At 38.9% G+C, this 21,674-nt stretch overlaps 1 protein-coding gene across 2 annotated transcripts in view; it reads right to left on the reverse strand.

Annotated features, from left to right (window-relative positions):
* Window positions 1-21,674, reverse strand: part of lars1b (leucyl-tRNA synthetase 1b) — a 44,297-nt gene that overhangs the window by 5,335 nt on the left and 17,288 nt on the right. For both annotated transcript variants that reach the window (XM_089123957.1, XM_089123956.1), the window contains 12 exons: window positions 21,026-21,111; window positions 20,829-20,894; window positions 20,646-20,728; window positions 20,188-20,326; window positions 17,457-17,669; window positions 17,190-17,247; window positions 14,859-14,922; window positions 14,445-14,628; window positions 12,764-12,854; window positions 12,442-12,582; window positions 10,011-10,151; window positions 734-844 (listed from right to left, as the gene is read on the reverse strand). In XM_089123957.1, coding sequence (XP_088980083.1) covers window positions 734-844; window positions 10,011-10,151; window positions 12,442-12,582; window positions 12,764-12,854; window positions 14,445-14,628; window positions 14,859-14,922; window positions 17,190-17,247; window positions 17,457-17,669; window positions 20,188-20,326; window positions 20,646-20,728; window positions 20,829-20,894; window positions 21,026-21,111 — 1,377 coding nt within the window. The remainder of the gene's footprint in view (window positions 1-733; window positions 845-10,010; window positions 10,152-12,441; window positions 12,583-12,763; window positions 12,855-14,444; window positions 14,629-14,858; window positions 14,923-17,189; window positions 17,248-17,456; window positions 17,670-20,187; window positions 20,327-20,645; window positions 20,729-20,828; window positions 20,895-21,025; window positions 21,112-21,674) is intronic.

Consider the following 21,674-nt stretch of genomic DNA (forward strand, 5'->3'; position numbering starts at 1 on the left):
TGTAGCCTCTTTTTCCTATTTGTAGCGGAGATGAGTGGTACCCGGTGGTGTTGTAGCCCATCCGCCTCAAGGTTGTCTGTGTTTTGGCTTCACAAAGGCTTTGCTGCATACCTCGGTTGTAACAAGTGGTTATTTCAGTCAAAGTTGCTCTTCTATCAGCTTGAATCGGTCGGCCCATTCTCCTCTGACCTCTAGCATCAACAAGGCATTTTCTCCCACAGGACTGCTGCATACTGGATGTTTTTCCCTGTTCACACCATTCTTTGTAAACCCTAGAAATGGTTGTGTGTGAAAATCCCAGTAACTGAGCAGATTGTGAAATAGTCAGACCGGCCCGTCTGGCACCAACAACCATGCCACGCTCAAAATCACCTTTCTTAAATCACCTTTCTTTCCCATTCTGACATTCAGTTTGGAGTTCAGAAGATTGACTTGACCAGGACCACACCCCTAAATGCATTGAAGCAACTGCCATGAGATTGGATGATTAGATACTTGCATTCATGAGAAATTGAACAGGTGTTCCTAATAATCCTTTAGTTGAATGTTTATCCGAACTGATATTGAATCAGAATCTGAACTAAATCAAAAGCTAGTCAATTGGAATCGAATCAATTTGAAATTTGTGTCAATACCCAGCCCCATTAAATATGTGAAGATTGTCTCTATTTGCACGCTGTGATATACGAGTGATATACTGATATATACTGAGCTGTGATTAAGGTGTTTGTACCTTGTAATGTTTGCCCAGCAGAGAGAGGGCGCTGTGCTGCCAGGGTGGGTAGGTCTTCGCCACATAGATGTTGCAGTGCGTGGGCTTAGCTGGTGGTTTGCTGTCCGCCTTCTGTTGACAAAGACATGCAATCTTAAACTGAAGATGAGATGGTTTAAAGCCCATTACACAAGAAGTACATTAATATTAAAGTCCCTGTAAAGGTAATTCAACAAAAAAAAGTTCTAAACACAAATGTATTGCTAAAACATATTACAAAGACTGTGAACTGTGAAGTACTGAAATACGGAGTTAGACCGTTAAACAGTTTTTTGGGCGGGGCTAAAACAGGGCTCGATGACGCACTGGAGCCCAAGAGCTCGTGGACACACCCCAACTTGATGACACACGTTGGCTGATCCATAGACAGGGGATGATCTCTACCCTAACAATAGAGCACATTTGCATTCGCCGCTCAATTACTGTCAGTACTATTAGTTACTAACGTTACAGTCTACAGTTTACTAGCTTGTTATGCCTTTGACAAGGAAATACATAGGTTACTACCTGGATGCGATCATGTACAGAACAGATCGGTGTCTTTATTTAAATTTCCTAAAGGCGATCACATCAAGAAGAGTTGGATTCATTTTGTGTAGAGCCAACCTTGATGAAGAGCAGAGCTGAGGATCAACGACAGCAACACCCGCCTCTGTAGTGATCATTTTACACAGGATCGTTTAATAAACTTTCCTCAGAGACAACTGGCATTTACTGATAATCCGATGCTGCTGGTGAACGGGGCCGAAACGTCTATCTTCCGCCTCAGCGTTCATCCTCCCGTTCCGAGAGCAGTTTCACCTAATATCACCGTCGACAGCTTTCCCGCGAGTGGGCGTGGTTTCAGCGGACACGCCCCCAGTGTTTGAGAACAGAAGCTGTGTCTGAAATCGCTCCCTATCCACTATAGAGTGCACTATATCGGGTGTCGGCCATTTTGTAGTGGTGTCCGAATTCTGAGTGAACGACATCATTCCCTACTTTTACCCACAATCCTCTCTGAATTCAAGTGTACATTCGATGTACACTCGCTGAAGCCCTATTTCCCACAATCCAATGCGGAGAGAACTGAGCGCTCATGAAAGTGTGGCGTGAGCAAGTTTAAACCAGAGATTACATTACATCCAGTGGAGGATTTGAAAAATATCCGTTAATCGTCGTTAAGAAGCGTATTCATTTGAATATAATAACGGTCGCCGGAGGGCGCTCGACGACACGTCATCTGTGAACGTGAGAGTTACAATTTCAGTTGATGAAACTACAAAGCTGGCATGGAGGTATATAATTACAAAATAAAGTCATTATGATTGTTATTGTTGTTAATATTATTTTATAAAGTAGGTAATGTAAGATAAAAGGAGTTTTATCAGTACGCGTGACGAAGCCTTTACTGCGACAGCTCCAACTCTCCGACGTACAGTTTAAACGTCAGCGTCCGAATTCACTCACTTCATCTCGTTCACTCCTTGCAGATATAGTGCACTCAAATGCCATACACTATATAGGGATTAGTGAATGAGTGAACGAGTGAGCGGTTTCAGACACAGCTAGAGATAACTGCTGATTTTTTCAAGATTTTGATAGCTTATTTTATGTACTTGCCGGCTTTTTTATCATTCAAATTTGGCTGGGTGGCTAAGAACACATTTTTCTGTGGTATGACAGACTCAGAACACATACTTAATTTTGACTTTACAGGGACTTCAAGTATTCTGAACACAGACCTTGTGATATAGTAATAACAACATCAATAATATATATATATGCTAACATTTTAGTTTAGGTACCAATTCTCACTTTTAACTAGTTGCTTCCCAGACAGCAAACTGACATTGAATCAACGTGGAAACGACGTCTCTCATGACATTGAAACAACGTTGATTTTGCTCATCGAATTAACGTTGAATCAACGTCAGACGCGGCATTCTTCAAAGCTAAATGAAAATCGAAAATTGGTTTGCTTTCATAACCTTGAAACAACGCGTTGATTTCAAGTTGATTTTCCATTAGTTTTGAAAGAATGACGCGTCTGACATTGGTTCAACGTTAATTCGATGAGCAAAACAATGTCAGATCAACGTTGTTTCGATGTCATATTTCCACGTTGATTCAATAGGCGTTTCTCAATGTCAAGGAAGGATCCTCGGAAGCCGGAATTTCGAGGATGCTACGTCATCGACGTCCGTCGAAGGACTGTTCCAATGTCGAGGATCCTCAGAATTTCAACCAAGGACTGAGTCCTTCGTTCGGAAAATATCCCATACACAGGAAAGGATGCATATGTGTAGCCTTCGCGCTCTTAAATCACCCACAATCCTATGCGCAGCTTTGCTATCTTGTTCAAAAACTAAAAAATGTCGACCGTTAGCGGAGTCGGAGTGATAACGGCAATATGCTTTCAAATGTAAGCAAGTATAATTTCAGTTTAGCCATTTATTTAATGTTTGTTAAACTATTTAACATATCGGCTCAAATTTGCTGAGGGGATTTAAAGCTGTTCCCTTTTACTGGTGATTAACTTTTTAATTTTTACTTCATAGCCTTTTTTGTTGGTCACATATTTTACAATTGCATGCGTTTTAACAGCTAGATCATGTTGCTATGGAGGTAGTTCTGTTAACTCCGGTAATATAATCGTTTTTGAATGAATAAACTCCTTTTTAAATCAATATTTTGTGTCAAATTATTGATTTATTTGGTAGGTAGCCATGTTATAAGTGGGAAAATAGCGAGGCGGTTGTTACAGCGAATACAACCGGCTGATCAAGACCCCTCTGCTTTAGAGTTTGCAGGGTTGTATTCACTATAACAACCGCCTGGTTATACATTATCCCTTTATTTATTTATTTCTATGAGGACTGACAAGACAAAATAAGGACTGTCAAGTGTATTTAAACAGTGCAGTACACCAGCACAATGATTTTTGCAGCGCCGAAGCGGACCTTTCACTGATGTAATGACGTGCACTTGCTAGCCTGTTCCATTTACATGTTCTCCGAACGCTAAAGAGGACCCTTGCCTAGCCTCTGAAGGAAATGACTTGGAAGGACCCGTCCTGCCAAGGAAGTATCCTTGACATTGAGAAACACCTAATGTCAGTTTGCTATCTGGGTTATTAGCTTGCATATTACTAGAATATTGCCTGTTTATTAGTACTTACTGCATAAAGCACATATTAACCTTACTAACTATTAATAAGCAGTAAATATGAGTTTATGAAGGCAAAAGTCATAAATAATAGTTAGTTAAGTGAGAACTGGACCCTAATCTAAAGTGTGACCCGAAACACACATAAAGAAAATGGACTGGAGTAAATCTAGGGATGTTTTTTTCCCCCCATTACATCTCACAGTCTAGTTTCCTTCACATAGTCTAAAAAACATCAGCACAACAACTCCTTATCCAAATCGACATCCATTACCACATGATCTCAACAACAGGGCTGAGAAAAGCCTCTTTCCTGAGAGCCTTGACTCATAACGCTTACGTAAGGACCGGCATAGGTAGAAACAGACTGTAGGGAAACCGTCCCATGATAAAAGCGAGGGATAATGCATTACTCTTCTGTCAGAGGAGGTCTGGGACGGCGCTGAACTCACTCTACATGACAGCTGTCGACGACTCATTCTTGAGGTCAATTCTGTTTCGGTGCAGGATCTCTGTCTAACGGCTTAATGTTACAAGGATTTAATATGGATGCTACTATTCCTAGCTAACCAGTCCCTCCAGGATTTCACGATTTTTTTTTGTGATTTTTGCGATCAAAATGACTGATTTTGTGGTGGTAATTTCCAAAAATTTGTGAAAAAATTTGCGATTTATATATAACATTTACCATAATAGTATTTAGTCCTTCCAGAAAAACGCAGAGTTTTTTTGTGATTGTTGTGGGCAAAAAATTGATTGATTATGCGGCCCGTTTTCTTTAAAAATGCAATGGAATATGCGGGATATTTATGCAATTTTATGCGATGAAATTGCAGGAATTTGCAAAAATTGAGGGAACTTGCAAAAATTGCGGTTTGATGAAAAAGAGAAAAAAAAGTGATTCCCCCAACATCCTGTTCTCACTAGGCTAATGTAAGAGTCATTTCTTATTACTTCCTTTGATACACAAGCATACTACATCATAGAAAGTGCTGGGAATATTTAATTTCTCATCTTGTTTTATTTCAGACTGTAACGAGTGTAAATAAGGTGTGGCCCCTTTAAGAGCTGCGCGCTCCTGTTGAACTGTCTGCAGTGTTATATTATATGTGCGCCTCGAACACCCCATGTGTGCGGATAATTTCTGTTTGATGCTACTTCTTTTATCTTATGTTGTTTATTAAGTAACGATGTGACGGTAGAACGTGTGACAGACAGTTATACGAGTTCGATTTGTGTCAATCGCCTCCGTTTAGTCTGTCTGGCGTCGCGTAATTGCGTCACTTCATAACGTTCCCATGGAAATAGGGGGAAATGGCTGCTCTTGTGTGAAGCAAAAGCAACATTTTTCAACTTTCTGCTAAGATACATGTGACTTTTTTTTGCAACGAAAATGCGAGGATTATGAAATTATGCAAACCCCGCATATTTTGCACGGAAATCGGTAATTTATGCGGCGAAAGTGCGGCGTATTTGAAAAAATGCGGCCCCCGCATAAATATGCGGACTTTGGCTGATTTTGCATTGAATTCAGCGATCGCATAATCGCGTTTTTCTGGAGGGACTGGCTAACATAAAACACTAAAAGAAACTAAAACAGTTTTAGGCAGTTGCTAAGGTGTTCTGCGTGGTTGCTAGGGGGTTCTGGGTGGTTACTAGGGTGTTGCTAGGCAGTTGCTAGGGTGTTCTGGGTGGTTGCTAGGCAGTTGCTAAGGTGTTCTGGGTGGTTGCTAGGCGGTTGCTAGGGTTGGCCACTTTTAGTTTCCCCAAAAATCTTCATAACTAAAAGACATTTCTGAACATTTTTATGTGGTGTAGCAGGGATGAGGTTTTGAATATACCACTAGTTGCTATGAAACACATTCAGTCCATGAAATCAACAGCCACTCTCACCCTTCATGAGTGCAAAGTTTGGCGAGTTTTCACCATAATGATCACCATAATGATAAAAAGTTAGAGCTGTTCAAATCGTCTATTATTATCATAATTACAATAAATATAGCTGCAAGCAGCAATTACAAAAGCAAGCACGGCAATGGTAGATTTGCTGTTTAAGCACTATTAAAAGAGTCATAACAGCAGAAATATGATTTTAAAATAACCAGATCAATGAAAATAGGCCAATTTAATCAATTTTATCCAGTAGGGGGTGTTCAGAAGGACCCTAAAAGCTGTAACACAAAGTGATGGTGGGTCATTGTTGGGTTGTTGTTGAGTGTCTGTCTGCCCAGACCGTTGCCACAAATTGGACAGAATCACATCATGTTGATTTGGGGTCAGAGCTGTTGGTTAGAGATCACTGATTGGCTGTTCGGCATAACGAGCCAATCAGAGAGAAGTTAATTGGTTAGTGCTTCTCTTCACGCTGGTACCTTTCCACAGCATTTAAGCAAGCTCGGGTAACCCCAATGCTTAAGAAACCCACTCTAAATCCAGCACTTTTAGAAAACTAGACCGATATCCTTTCTTCCACTTATTGCAAAGACACTTGAGCGAGATGCGTTTAACCAACTCTCCATCTTGTACAGAACAACCTCTTGGACAACAACCAATCAGGTTTCAAAAGCTGCCACTCAACTGAGACTCTTGGTTATTGAAGCTCTAATACTGGCAAGAGCATCTTCCAAATCCTCAGTACTCATCCTGCTGAATCGGTCTACTTCTTTTGACACAGTCAACAACCAGATCCTCCTGTCAACCCTCATCATGCAGATGGGTGTCTCAAGAACTGCACTCCAGTGGTTCAAATCTTACCTCTCAGGTAGGTCCTTCAGATTGTCTTGGAGGGGTAAGGTCTCTAAATCACAAGTTCTTGCTACAGGGGTGCCTCAGGGCTCAGTGCTTGGCCCACTTCTCTTCTTCATCTACATGTCATCACTAGGATCTATCATTCAGAAACATGGTTTTTCCTATCACTGCTATGCTGATAACACTCAACTCTACTTCTCATTCCAAGCAGATGATCCAATGGTACCTGTTTGCATTGCAGTCTGTGTGACATAAGCCGCGTTTCCACCGCAGGAACTTTCCCCAGGAACTAGGAAGTTTGGGGTGGTGGTACTCTGTGTGTTTACACAGTTCTGGGTAAAAAATTTCCCCCCCAGAAAGTCCCTGCTGGCGAGATGGTACTTTTTCAGAGTTCAGGAACTTTCGGGGTGGGACTTGTGTGCTGAACGTGCTGATTGGTTCTCACCACGCTATTTTTCTGCCCGATTGCGCGCGTTCGTCTCATCCATCTCACGTTCAATGTCCGCTAATAACAAACGTCTACTTTTCTACTACATCTAGCATTACGAGCTTTCTAAATACGCTTTGGGTGCTTATCTCTTTTCTGCCGTTTTGTTAATTACCTCGTTAGTAAACCAATCGCACACCACAAAAGCAGCAAAGCTTGAATCTCCTCCATACAAAACTCAAAACAAACGCGCAGGCTTGGAAGAGCAGTCGCAAGCAGTTCAACGTCACTACTAATCTTCCCGCCCCGGACCGGTACTTTAGTTCGCGGTGTAAACGTAGTAAGCAAGCGGTCTGGGGAAAAAAAAAAGTTCCTGGGACAAATAGTTCCTGGTAATTGCGGTGGAAACGCGGCTATACATTTCTTGCTGGATGTTGGACAATCAGAACTGCTTGTGGTCTCAGCCAATCACAACACTCCATCATAACTTTTCTATACAGCCAGGTTCGTCAACCATAACTCCTTCCAGGACAGCCAGGAATCTTGGAGTTGTAGTGATCAGTTAATCTTCACAGATCTTATTACTACAACGGCCCAGTCTTGCAGATTTGCTTTATACAACATTAAGAAGATTAGACCATTCCTATCAGAGCAGACCACACAACTCCTTATCAAAGCTCTTGTTCTCTCCAGACTGGACTATTGTAATGCTCTCTTAGCGGCCTTTTGACACGTACTGTCAACTGATCCAGAATGCAGCAGCGAGGGTGGTCTTCAATCACACCTATCTTCATCAGTTTGAACTGCCCGCCAATAACCGCTTGCATCACATTCAAGGCACCAATGTTTGCCAACAGAACAACCACTGGCTCTGCACCAAAAACCTAAACTCGCAAGTTCAGACTCCAGAAGCTTGCGTTCTGCAAGTGAACGACGCTTCATGGTGTCATCCCAAAGAGGCGCGAAATCACTCACAGACATTTAAAAAAAAATCTAAATACACATCTTTTTCATCAGAAACTGATCAATTAATCCTAGTACTTACTTTTCTCTTATATTTGGGGGGGGTTCTAAGAGAAAAAAACTTGCTATGTGTACTGTGTTAGACTTACTGAGCCTTGTTACAGCACTTGTATACTATTGCCCTCTTGTTGGTCTGATTGCTTCCATTGTTCTCCTCGTTTGTAAGTCGCTTTGGGTAAAAGCGTCTGCTAAATGATTAAATGTAAATGTAAGTCAAATAAAAAAGACAAAAGTCAAGATGGCACACACAGATAGAGGCCACACAGGCTCTTCTAATTCTACATATCTGAGCATTCAAATATTTCAGTAACAACATGGGCGCCTGGAAAGACTAAAGTGAAGACAAACTGAACAGTGTGATTCTTATTCAATATGGTAGAAAATCACTGCTTTATTCTCAGTTTATATATCCGCAGTACAAAAACAGACTACTGCCACCTTCTGGTTTGGAGAGTTATTTCCTCTCAAGGTAGGGCTGGGCGATATGGCCAAAAAATCATCTCTCGATATTTTTTGGTCAAATGGCGATATACGATATATATCTCGGTACTTTCTACGTTTTCTATTTAGATAAAGAAAATCTTTATATTGAAAAAAAAAAAAAAAAATTATATATATATATATATTTCACATTCAGCCCAATGAAATCCTACAAACAATGTTGATATTGAGAGATATGGAAACAAATATAATATAGGCTATGCAATATATTATGTGCAAAAAGCTTTTGTTTTTATATTGACTAAAAGCTAAACTAAAAATGAAAATAAAAACAAAAACAAAAGCACAAACTAATTATATTAGCCTGCATTTGATTACCCCATTATAATCACTTTCACTTTCATTAAAAATATATACTTGTAGGTTTAAAATTCCACATATGGCACATTTATTTTCTCCAACAACAAATATTTTAGCAATATGTTTATTTTAGTCAGAATTATTGCGTACTACGTAGTACTATTCACGCGCATGCGCGCGCCGGCGCTCGTTCAAGGAAGCATGAATTTTAGCGGAGATTCACTTGCAGAAGCTCGTCCTCTTCTGACATGGACATATTTGTTGTGAAATGGACATATTTGCTTTACTTTCTAACATTTACAGATGGAGAATATGTGAAATGTAAGTTGAGCACTGAGGAAAGCACCACATCTCAAACGCATTAAACAGTGCAAGTATATCTGTCAGTCAGCAACAGTGTCTGTCAGAGCATTTGACAGGGCGGCAAGCTGCCTTAAACTTGTTAACTATATCAAAGTGATTTTGACGCAATTAATATAAGCTTGTATCATGTTTAGGACAAATTGTACTACGTAGCCTAGCTACTTTCACTGCAGCAGCTCACACTGCAAACTCCGCTATTTTTCAGATGTGCTCATATCAAACTACTGTATCGATATAAACGGTATTGCCTCATTCCATATCGTTTCAAAAAATATAACGATACATCGTACATACTCGATATATCGCCCAGCCCTAGCTCAAGCACACGCAGAATATTCCTGATAGTTAAGGGCCGTTGGCTGTTGTCTTCGAGGTGTGATCAAACACAAGATTTTGGCCTAAAAAACAACAGTTCCGTGAGGCAACAAAAGTTGGATTTCATTGGTGATAGTTCTCTGATTGGTGTGTTACATCCCTAATAAAACCCATGTTTCACTGTGCAACGCTTTGCCAAAACATTATCCCTCATTATCAACAAGCTGATATGTTACCCCTATAATATTCATCCCTAATTGACATGTAAGTATTACCTTTAGATCTTAATGATACAGAACACGACACTTGACTTCTTGTTAAATGTGTTTGACAAAATTAGACAAAACATAATATACCAACACAAAAACATATACAAATATATTGTGGTGATCAATGAAGTGGTGAAGTCCATACCTTGCCCTTGGCTGGCTGGGTGTAAGCTTTCAGACGAAGGCGGAGGTCATGAGCAGTGTCCATCAGATACTGTGAGGATCGAATCAAGATCTCGTCCACTGGACCGCCTGTAGGCCAGCGAGCCTTCATTACAGAACTGCTCTATAAGGAGAGAAAAAGTGAGAGTTAAAGATGCATTGTGTTCCTGCTTCAACTGGAATTGCACAAACTTTCATTTAAACCAGACAAATGTAAAGTCAGTATGTGATTATCAGTTGTTTGTAGAGATACAATCTCCTATATATGTTAAATACAATTTAAAATGCAAAATTAAATAGACAAATTAAAGTAAAAATTATGCCAGAGTGCATATACCAAAGCTGCAATTTTAGTCCAAATTATTCTTTTACCAAATGTAAAATAAATAAATAAACAAACAAACATTTATTTTGGGAAAGTCTTCAATTAAAAAAAAAAAAAAAATCAACCTATTATCTATAAATTAATGTGAATAAAACTAGTTAATTAATATTTTTCTTTCTAAAATTAAATAAATGTCAATTCACAGTGATGTCACAAGATGTTTTAAATATTTTTGAAAGAAGAATCACTAAGGCTATTTGATTTAAAAAAAAAAAACAGCAAAACATTATGGTAGTGCAATTTAGCAAATTAAAAAGGACTGTTTTCTATTAAAATCATCATTTATAATTTTTTTATTTATTGAAATAAATGCAAATTATTCCTGTTGGCAAAACTGAATTTCAATTTAATGACAAAAAATACGATTTAAAATAATTCTGTTCTTTTGGATTTCCTATTTCTTTAAAGAATCCAGAATAATCAAATATATGATTTGTTTTTTAACATTGATAATAGCGAGAAATGTTTCTTAAGCACCGAATCAGCATATCAGAATGATTTCTGAAGCATCATGTGACACTGAAGACTAGGGATGGGTATCGTTAAGGTTTTATCGGTATTACTACTCTTACCGATACCGCTTATCGATCCGGTACTTTAACGGTATTCTTATCGGTTCTTTTTGGTGTTTTTTGTTATTTATTTATTTATTTTAAAAATTAAGAACATAATTAAACTTTATATTTTGAAATGTAAAATAGAAAAAGCAAAACGAAGAAAAATATATTTTTGTTATGCAGCAGTGTGCAGGCTTTTTTTGTTTTTAAACAAAAAGGACACATAAGAAAAAAACAAGTACAAACACAAAAATACAATTAATCAAAGATACAAATTATGTACAAAGTGCTTTAATTTCAGGAAGGTCTACTAGCATATCTTTTCAGGTAATTGTTTCTGTCTGAAAAGAAACCTAGTAATCAAATATAAAATGTCACTGTATAGTTTATCACAGATAGATTAATGCTTATTAAATCTAAAGTTACTCATTCAAAAGCTGTGAGGGATTTTCTCTGCCTTTTGTTTGATTTGCATTAATGGCTGAATCGTCAGCAGGTTTAGGCTATTAGACTGCTGCCCCTTTAAGACCGATTGCAGATCTAATGGGGACTGATGCACCATCATTTTCTCCCTATTATTTACGTCCATTTAAGACATACTTGTGTTTAAGTGAATAAACTGTGTTTAAGTGAATCTCAGAGCTGGTCATTTTGACATTTTTATGTATATTTGATAGTTAAGGACACACGAAGCCCAAGTACTTTTCTTTTCTCGTTGCAGTCCGTTTCGGAGCGCGCACCGCCTTGTGAACAGCGTCTCTTGCGCAGGTTTTTGTGTTTTTAATAGCCATTTTTTGATCTTGCAACAGTAGAAGACAGCATTTTGCAACAGTCGCCGATCGTGCTGATTCTGACGGCACGTTTGAGTTTTAGGAAGAACTGACAGCGCTCCGCAGCGCTGTGAAGTAAAGGAAGTTAAGCTGGACAGATCGTCTCGTTTTTTAACGGTTTTATCTCAAATATCTTCTTTTTATAATCTTTGGAAGCCAAAATACAAAATATATTAGAATAATATCCCAGATCTAAAGTGTAACCACGTTGAATGTTAGTTCTGTCGTGTTGCGCGTGCTGTGGCTTTGCGTGAGCGATCGCTCTCTCTCTTCTCTCTCTCTCTCTTCTGAACTGCGAATTGCAAATTTGCATCACAGACAAATGGTTTAATTAAAATACAGTTTATAGAAATGGCTGGCGATATAAACATGTTCAAGATAACGTCTTTATAGGAATAATAAATGGTAGCCCAACTTGCGTGTATTTACTTAATTTCTCCAGTACCGACAGCAGAACCGATAACGTCCGAGCTTATCGATACAGCGGTCTTTCAAAATTCAGTACCGGGGCCCGTTTAATACCGGGTTTCGGTACCCATTCCTACTGAAGACACATGAATGAACATTAGGACAGAAACTATTCCACGTTATTATTGTTCTGACTGTATTGTTGATGTGATCATGGTTTAAGGGGGGTCTCACCTTTCCCAGCAGAGACCAGGTGTGTTCACACAGGTGGGGGCAGATGGGAGCCAGCAGGAGCGTTTGGTTCTCGATGAACTGGAACACAAGATCCCTGTGCATGCCCTCGATGGCCAGCTCCCTGTACTTATCCTTAGCAGCCTTCAAAGTATCAAGAACATGTTTATTATATACAGTCTCATGTTACTGAAGGTTCCCTGACAAATATCAAATAGTACATGTCTCAATGTTTTATTGTTCTTTTTTTATTAATATTACTACTGCTGATGTATTTGCTCCACCCCACATTGACAGGATGTTGATGTGATTTAGTATCCGTTACCTGGAACTCAAAAAAGCCGCTCTTCAACGCCTCCTTGTACATCATTCGCTCATAGTGCTGATCTGTTTTAATGATGCCGGAATTCATTTCACTGTAGACAGACACACACATCATGTAGGATTCAATTTTATCAAACACATGCCAGATTGAAATTCAGCCTCTACGGCGGTCAAAAACACTAAATGAATGAGTGAATGAATTATTGAATAAATGTCAAAAGTACAATACTTTGAAAGAAGTTTCCTATACTCACCATGGCTGCATTTATTTAATCAATAAGAGTAAAAACAGTAAACTTGTGAAATATTACAATTTAAAATATCTGAATATCTTTCAAAATGTAATGTATTTCCTGTGATCAAATTCAAGAAATCATTCTAATATGATTATTTGCTGCACAAGAAGATTTTATAATCATGTACTATATTATATAATAGTTCATATTTTTGAAGAAACCCTGATAAAAATGTTCAGGATTCTTTGCTTAATCGATTTTTTAATAGAAGTATAGTGTAACCATCACCATTTTATTATCTTTACTCATCTATTACTTCAACAGATCATTGTTATTATGCCAAATTGCACCCTGGTACATAACATTCACTCATTGTACTAATATAGTGAATGTCTTTTTTGTTTTGTCATAGTGTGAATAGACCTTAAACAGTCCCACCAGGATTGCACGATTTTTTTGTGTGATTTTTGCGATCAAAATGACTGATTTTGTGGTGGTAATTTCCAAAAATTTGTGAAAAAATTTGCGATTTATATATAACATTTACCATAATAGTATTCAGTCCTTCCAGAAAAACGCAGAGTTTTTTTGTGATTGTTGCGGGCAAAAATTGATTGATTATGCGGCCCGTTTTCTTTAAAAATGCAATGGAATATGCGGTTTTTTTACGCAATTTTATGCGATGAAATTGCAGGAATTTGCAAAAATTGAGGGAACTTGCAAAAATTGTGGTTTGATGAAAAAGAGAAAAAAAGTGATTCCCCCAACATCCTGTTCTCACTAGGCTAATGTAAGAGTCTTTTCGTATTACTTCCTTTGATAAGCAAGCATACTACATCATAGAAAGTGCTGGGAATATTTAATTTCTCATCTTGTTTTATTTCAGACTGTAACGAGTGTAAATAAGGTGTGGCCCCTTTAAGAGCTGCGCGCTCCCTGTTGAACTGTCTGCAGTGTTATATTATATGTGCGCCTCGAACACCCCATGTGTGCGGGTAATTTCTGTTTGATGCTACTTATATCTTATGTTGTTTATTAAGTAACGATGTGACGGTAGAACGTGTGACAGACAGTTATACGAGTTCGATTTGTGAGATGTCGATCGCCTCCGTTTAGTCTGTCTGGCGTCGCGTAATTGCGTCACTTCATAACGTTCCCATGGAAACAGAGGGAAATGGCTGCTCTTGTGTGAAGCAAACACAGCATTTTTCAACTTTCTGCTAAGATACATGTGACTTTTTTTGCAACGAAAATGCGAGGATTATGAAATTATGCAAACCCCGCATATTTTGCACGGAAATCGGCAATTTATGCGGCGAAAGTGCGGCGTATTTGGAAAAAATGCGGCCCCCGCATAAATATGAGGACTTTGGCTGATTTTGCATTGAATTCAGCGATCGCATAATCGCGTTTTTCTGGAGGGACTGCTTAAAACACCAGTGTTACCTAATAAACACTCTGTCATTAAACGTGTCCGCTGGGCCGGTCCTCAGGTTGTCCTGATTGGCGATCATCTCTTTCACCCATTCCACCCACGTAAAGAGGCGCAAAATCCCCGCATCTGCCATGGCCTCAACAAAGTTGGCATCCTCCACCGTGTCCCCTGCATCAGCCAGAGCCAAACGCATACCTAAGACACACAGATGGAGACAGAAACAGATTGGGATGGATTTAATTGAGCTTTATGGCATTCACAATCTTACATCTCCAATATAAGTCACTTAAAAGAGCATTGAAGGCGACATATGCAGACCCGTACATCCATAAGGATTGAATCTATTCTTGATTCTGGCACTAAAGAGTCTGACCGCATGTAAAGTGTTTGGCCTTCCAGTGAGCCGCTATTTATGAAGGACTCACCATCTGCTGAAAATTTGCCAATGGCTTGCCTCAAAGTGAGAAAGTTGCCAGTGGATTTGGACATCTGGTGGATATAAACACAGCTAATTAGATCGCTAAAGAGAACAAACACACAGGAACTTCTCAAGCAGTCTTGTTATTGTTCACTAAAACTATTCACATTCTTTTTCGTTAAATGAAATAAAGCTGACAAAAGTAAAACACAAACAATAATACGATTTTGAAAGTAAGAAATTAGAAATTATGTTATATGAAATTTTAACTGAATATATATATATATTAGGGATGCATGATATATCGGCCAGCATATCGGTATCGGCCGATATATGTTCATTTTTAATGTTATCGTTATCGGCCTGGTAAGAAAATGTGGCCGATATATTAAAGCCGATAAATAATGTATTATTCCCTTCAGCTGAGACACTTGTGTAGTAGCACTGTTTATGTTTTTGTATTTCTTGAAATATGATTGAAATCTCTTCAAAAAATGAAAATACGGTTCGGTACAACATGTGCAGCGCAAATCTGTCATATCGGCTATACAACCTTATAATGAGAACATCTTTATAATTGTGCGCTTGGGACATGGATTTCATTGAGAGACTTTTGTATTTGTAATCAGGCTCTCAGAATTAGAAAAAAAATTTGGATTTAAGTTTATCGGCCGATATATCGGTTATCGGCTTTCAAATATAAAGAATTATAGGTTATCGGTATCGGCCAAAAATTTCATATCGGTGCATCCCTAATATATATATATAGGACAAATATATATATATATATATATTAGTGCTGTCAGTTAAACGCATTATTAATGCCGTTGACACAAACACATTTTAACGCAATGCTTTTGCAACAGGACGAAACTCATTATAATACGCAAAACTGTTATCCACTCACAGCAGTGGGCGTTTACTTAAAAAGTCTTCAGTGCGAGACGCCCATAAAAACCGAGCGTTTCTGAGCGAGACTCAAAACTAGGGTAGAAAATAGCCTATTACTTATTCATTTTGATGTTTTTGAATGCAAAAACCAAGCAAACATCATAAGCTGACCTCAGACAACAATAAAAAATTTTTTAAAAGCCAGTTCATGGCCCCTTTCAAGCAATTAATCGCGATTAAAAATTGTAATCATTTGACAGCACTAATATATATATATATATATATATATATATATATATATATATATTAGGGCTGTCAGTTTAACGCGTTATTAACGGCGTTAACACAAACCCATTTTAACGGCGTTAATTTTTTTTATCGCGCGATTAACGGTCTTTTTGTCCTAGCAAACTTTGTTGTTTTTTCACATGCTTTTGCAACAGGACGGCATGCGTCCTGATCCATTTCAGCGTCGCGCGCTCGTCATCCACTTAAAGCCGGCTCGCAAGCCCAAACGTGTGTTTGCGGCGTGCCTGTTGTTTTGTTTACGGTCTAGATCCGCTTGTGCTTTGGTCGAAGAAGCAACAAAACGTCCTCGCGCAGCACAAGCCATTGGAAATGAATGGGTTTCAGATCGCAGCGCGGAGACGTTTTGTTCCGCACACACTCGTTTCGGCTTACGAGGTAACGTTTTGAGTGGATGACGAGCGCGAGACGCCGAAATGGATGCCCTTAGAAGATTCTGAATGGAAAATTTACTTTCAAAAAGTTGCCAAATTGTCCCATTAACAAGACCAAGTGATCTGTGTTTTGTCGTTGTGAACTGAGCGATCATCATCGCAGCACGTCCAGTCAGAAACACCACTTGATGATGGCCAAGCAAACACACACACACACACACACACAGATGATGCGAATTCTCCGCCCCCTCGCCAATATCAGGACCTCGTCAGTATTTCTTTCACCCTTTTATTGATAGACAGTGTTACATAGTGTGAGAGATTATTTGTATATGTTAGTGTGAAATTGAGCACTATTTCAATGTTATTTTCAATAATAATAATAATAATAATAATAATAAAAAAACATTTGCATTAAACAAGCCAATCCACTTTCCCATGTTGATAATAAAATAAGAAAAAATAATGTAACAAATAGAAATCAAAAGACATTTAGAACAGATAAAAATGTGCGATTAATCGCGAGTTAACTATGACATTAATGCGAATAATCGCGATTAAATATTTTAATCGTTTGACAGCACTAATATATATATATATATATATAGAGAGAGAGATTAGACTATGTTTGTAACGAAATTTTCCAGATATTTGGCCCTCACAATTATACTGAAACCAATCCCATTCCATGAAAGCTAAAGATAGAGCAAGTCAGCGCATGTCATGAAGCCACAAATGATTCCTGACAAGAAAACAGAAAAACTCACCTTTTCAGAGTTTAGCAAAAGATGACCGTTGGCACGCACTGCTTGTGGCCATTTTCCACTATTAAAAAAAAATTATAATACTTAATTTTCAAGTCATCTATCCATCCATCCACACACACACACATATTACTTTCTCCCATGTCTCTTTAATGTGAAAAATGGAACAGTTTGCACTGCAAAACATAAGGAAAGTCGAGATACACAAGAAAAATATACTTCACTTTTTCCTCTACATACGGTACAGAATGGTTTATCGGGTCGTTGTACCTGTCTTTGGGCCACATGGCCACATGATTGTAGAGGTAATAGGAGAGGTGGTTTGGCACCAGGTCCTTCCCTGAAACTCTCACGTCTACAGGGTACCAGAACTCAAACTCCCTCCTGAGCTTCAGCAGGTGCTCCTTCGGGATGTCCGTCTTCGGGAAAGGTGTTGTTTTGAAGAAGATGTAATCCCACACCTCTCTCGTCATCTGCTCGGGTCTGGGGGAAGACATGTATCATTACTATTTTTACTCGAGTAACAATGAGCGTGTGTCAGGACATTTTCCATGTCATTTTTGTTCTCAATTTGATTCACAATGAGCCTGTTTTGTGCTAATATAATTAAATAATACAAATTTAAGTCAAGTTTTCCTTTTAATTGGAAAATGTACTCAATTTAATATCATGTTTAACATTACATCACTGCTTAATTCATTGTTTTACTTCAGAGAGCACTGTGGTGACGGTGTATTTTTATAGTCCAGCCTTAGGAAAGTTGGCATCACCCGGGTTCAGGGCTCGACAAAAACCAAATAGGATTTGTCCTGTTCGATAACTAATAACTTAATACTGATCTTCATTATCTTAAGTGCAGGGGAAAACCCACGAAAGTCATGTGGTTCACGCTGCAATGTTTTAAATGGTCAGTTGTATCCTTATGCCTTTAGGTTCGGTGTTAAAATGCCCATGTGAACACTAAGCGGACCAGGACAACATTTTTTTGTTTGTGAACCAAGCAAACCGAATTACGAGTGTGTGAACACACCTTTAGTGACAGCAGCCTAATATCCCTGCAGAACTAATATGTTTAATTTGTACAGTGAGGATTGTATGCAGTGTTATTTTACATTTTAATTATTAGATTTAATTTATATTAGGCTAGTAGATTTAGCTTTAGAATTGTGTCATAACTTTCATAGCCGCTAAATGTTCTAAATGTATTCGAAAATACATTTTGGTCAAAAAAATAACAAAAAAATGTTAGACTTTATTCAGCTTTGTATTGTCTTCCGGTTCTGTTGTGGATCCGCGTTCAGTGCCGCTGCTGACATGTGTCTGGTTCGTCCGTGTATTCGGGTTCAAATAAATATGGCTGGGCAAAAAAATGCAAGTCTTCCTCTGTGTGGAAATCCTTATGCTACGTTCACACCGGACGCGAATAGCGCGTCAGGCGCGAATGATTTCAATGTTAAGTCAATGCAAAGACGCTTTACGCGCGTGAAAAATTCCTGCGGCGCGAATGAGGCGTGGAGCGAGGCGCGAAAGACGCGAAGTTCGCGCGAATTGAGCGTCTGGCGCGTTAAGCGCGTTACGCGCTAATGATTCAGTTAGTGCCATTTGTGCATTCACGCGTTTGACGCGAATTCGCGTCTGCCGCCCGAGTTGAAAAATCTGAACTTTGGCGTGAATTCGCGCCGCGTTAACCAATCAGGAGCCTAGCTGCTTTCTCACGTCATGAAGTGTCTGGATGCTTCAATAAATTATTTTGTTAATATGACTAAATGCATGGTGGGATTATGCACAACAAAGCAAATGTTTTATCACTTAAAACATTATTTCTATATACGAGACATGTTCATTTTGTATTGAATGTTATTCATTCCATAGCTAGATTATATGAAATAGTATTATGTTGTAAAGACAATCAACATATGTGCATAAATTCGTGTCTGGACGTGAGAGAGAGAAAAAAAAAATCACAGGACAGGTTAATAACTTTTGAAGGCTGGCTCTATTTATCATCAAAACAAAAAATAAATGACAGCTAGATTAGATGGATGAGGTGCCGGGCGAGGGTTATCCTCGCTCCGATGCGGGACAACATGTCATCAAACTGGGCGCGGGACAGGCGGAAGTACCGCTGACAGCGGCCGTCATCCAGCGCAGCTCCTGGAGCGAGCAAATGGTGAAACTCGCCAAACGGTTCGGCTCTTAAGGGTCCGATGGACACAAGTATACGGCGACGATGATCCCGACGCCGCTGTTCTGCTCTCCAGAGTAAATACAGAGCGGTAACTCTCTTGATGAATGCTCGGTCGACATAAAAACAATGGCCGCCAACGGATTTCGATTCTGACGCGCGTAAATTTCGCTTCAAACTTTTGTTTTTACGCACGCCAGTTTCGCTCTTGACACGCGAATTAACACAAAGTGGTCAAGCGTCAAACTAGACGCGTCAGGCGCGAATTTGACGCGCGATTCGCGTCCGGTGTGAACGTAGCATTAGACATGTTTGTGAAGACTGTTTTGTACAGCCCCTCAGACTGTAACCGAAGCTCAGCCGCACCAGACACACGTCAGCCGCGGCACTGAACGCGGATCCATAACAGAACCGGAAGACAATACAATGCTGAATAAAGTCGTAATTTTCCTTATTTTTGGACGAAAATGTGTTTTCGATGCTTCAAAACATTGTAACTAACCCACTGATGTCACATGGACTACTTTGATGATGTCTTTATTACCTTTCTGGACAAGGACAGTATACCGTACATACATTTACAATGGAGGGACAGAAAGCTCTCGGACTAAATCTAAAATGTCTTAAACTGTGTTCTGAAGATGAACGGAGGTCTGATGGGCTTGGGACCATTGAGGGGGAGTCATTAATGACATCATTTTCATTTTGGGGTAAACTAAGCCTTTAAGTGATGTTCATTATGTAAATCTGTTGCATGGAATGGTCTTTTTTGCATCTTTTTTTAAACTCTTAAACCATTTCTGGAAGAGCAAATACCTGATTCCCAGTGGGGAGGGTCCTTGTCCGTTGAGAACCCCTCCCTGGAGGAGATGGGCCACGGTGTAGTAGGCCATATAGATGGTGGAGTCCGACAGGGACTCAATGAGCCATTGTTCATCCCATGGCAACCGGGTTCCTATGGGAAACAAACACATGAAAGAACTAGAAAATCAAAGGTTCTCTCTGAGGAACAGCAGGAAAATTGCTGATGGTATCGCTGAGTGGTTTGGGGGCAAGGGAGTATTACAAAAGAAATATAGATGGGCCTTGTCCTTACAAAAAGACTTTGATTAAGATAAGCTTCACACAAAGGTGGCCATCTGAGGGGATTTCAAAAGGAAAACTTTGTGCAGTTTGCCTAACTATTACAAGCAATTTATTCCAAAAGAAAAACCAAACTCGATACGAAAAGCTTGCAACAAAGCTACAACGGCGCAGACATTAGCAGGTCTTACCTAACCCATACGTTCTGGAACAGGCGTGCTCCTGAAGCCAAGCCAACGTTGCTTCAAAGTTCTTTCTGGTTTCATCACAGAACCTGAACGTCAATATTCACACATTAATGACGCTTCTCCAGCAAGAATGGCACCCCAAAGCAACATGACAACTTTGTCAATGCCAAAAAGTGCAAGACTTACGTCTCCAGAGCCTCCAGGACACCCATGGCTTGCCTTTTCCATTCCTCATTGCCATAATCCAGATACCTGCCAGATAAAGACCCCAGTCACTGTCTGACAAGTCAAATCGATCAGGGACTCCGCATGACAAAAAAAGGGACTAAAATCGCACTAAAGGATAAAGCATTCTCTTATGGAACAGTATTTTCTGCACCAACCATTGATCGCACAACGCCACAACACACTCGTCTGCAGACCGAGATAACACCTGCTTCTCTGGCTCCATGTATATCAGTGCCTCACCCTAGAAAAATAAACAAAATTGAGTTAGATTAAGTTTATTCACATATTTTATTAAAAAAAAAATTGATTCCCAAACCAACATCTCAGTAATAATCATTAACCCTACAAAGCCTACCGCATAAAATTTGATATGCAAAGATCTCTAATAGGGCTGTCGATTTTGTATATATATATATATATAAATATACACACATTTGCATGTATATATGAAAAAAATATGGTTTATATATAAAAATATTTATATATAATATAAATTATATCAAAATCTATATACAGTATATACATGAAAATATTTCTTAAATATATACAAGCATGTGTGTGTGTTTATATATATATATATAAAATAATTATACACAGTGCACCCACATATATTATGTAAACACAAACTTTTATTTTGGATACGATTAATCGCGATTAATCATTTGACAGCCCTAAAATTATCAACATGGTCCAAAATTGTAGTATATATTTTGGAAATATATCGAGATAAACACTTTTCAGGTAGACTGAAGTAACTTGATTTATTTTTCTAAAAATGTATTGATAATTATGTTAAAAAAATGG

Source organism: Pimephales promelas, chromosome 19, assembly GCF_988280905.1.
Source record: "Pimephales promelas chromosome 19, fPimPro1.hap1.1, whole genome shotgun sequence".
In the NCBI taxonomy this organism is placed as follows: Eukaryota; Metazoa; Chordata; class Actinopteri; order Cypriniformes; family Leuciscidae; genus Pimephales; species Pimephales promelas.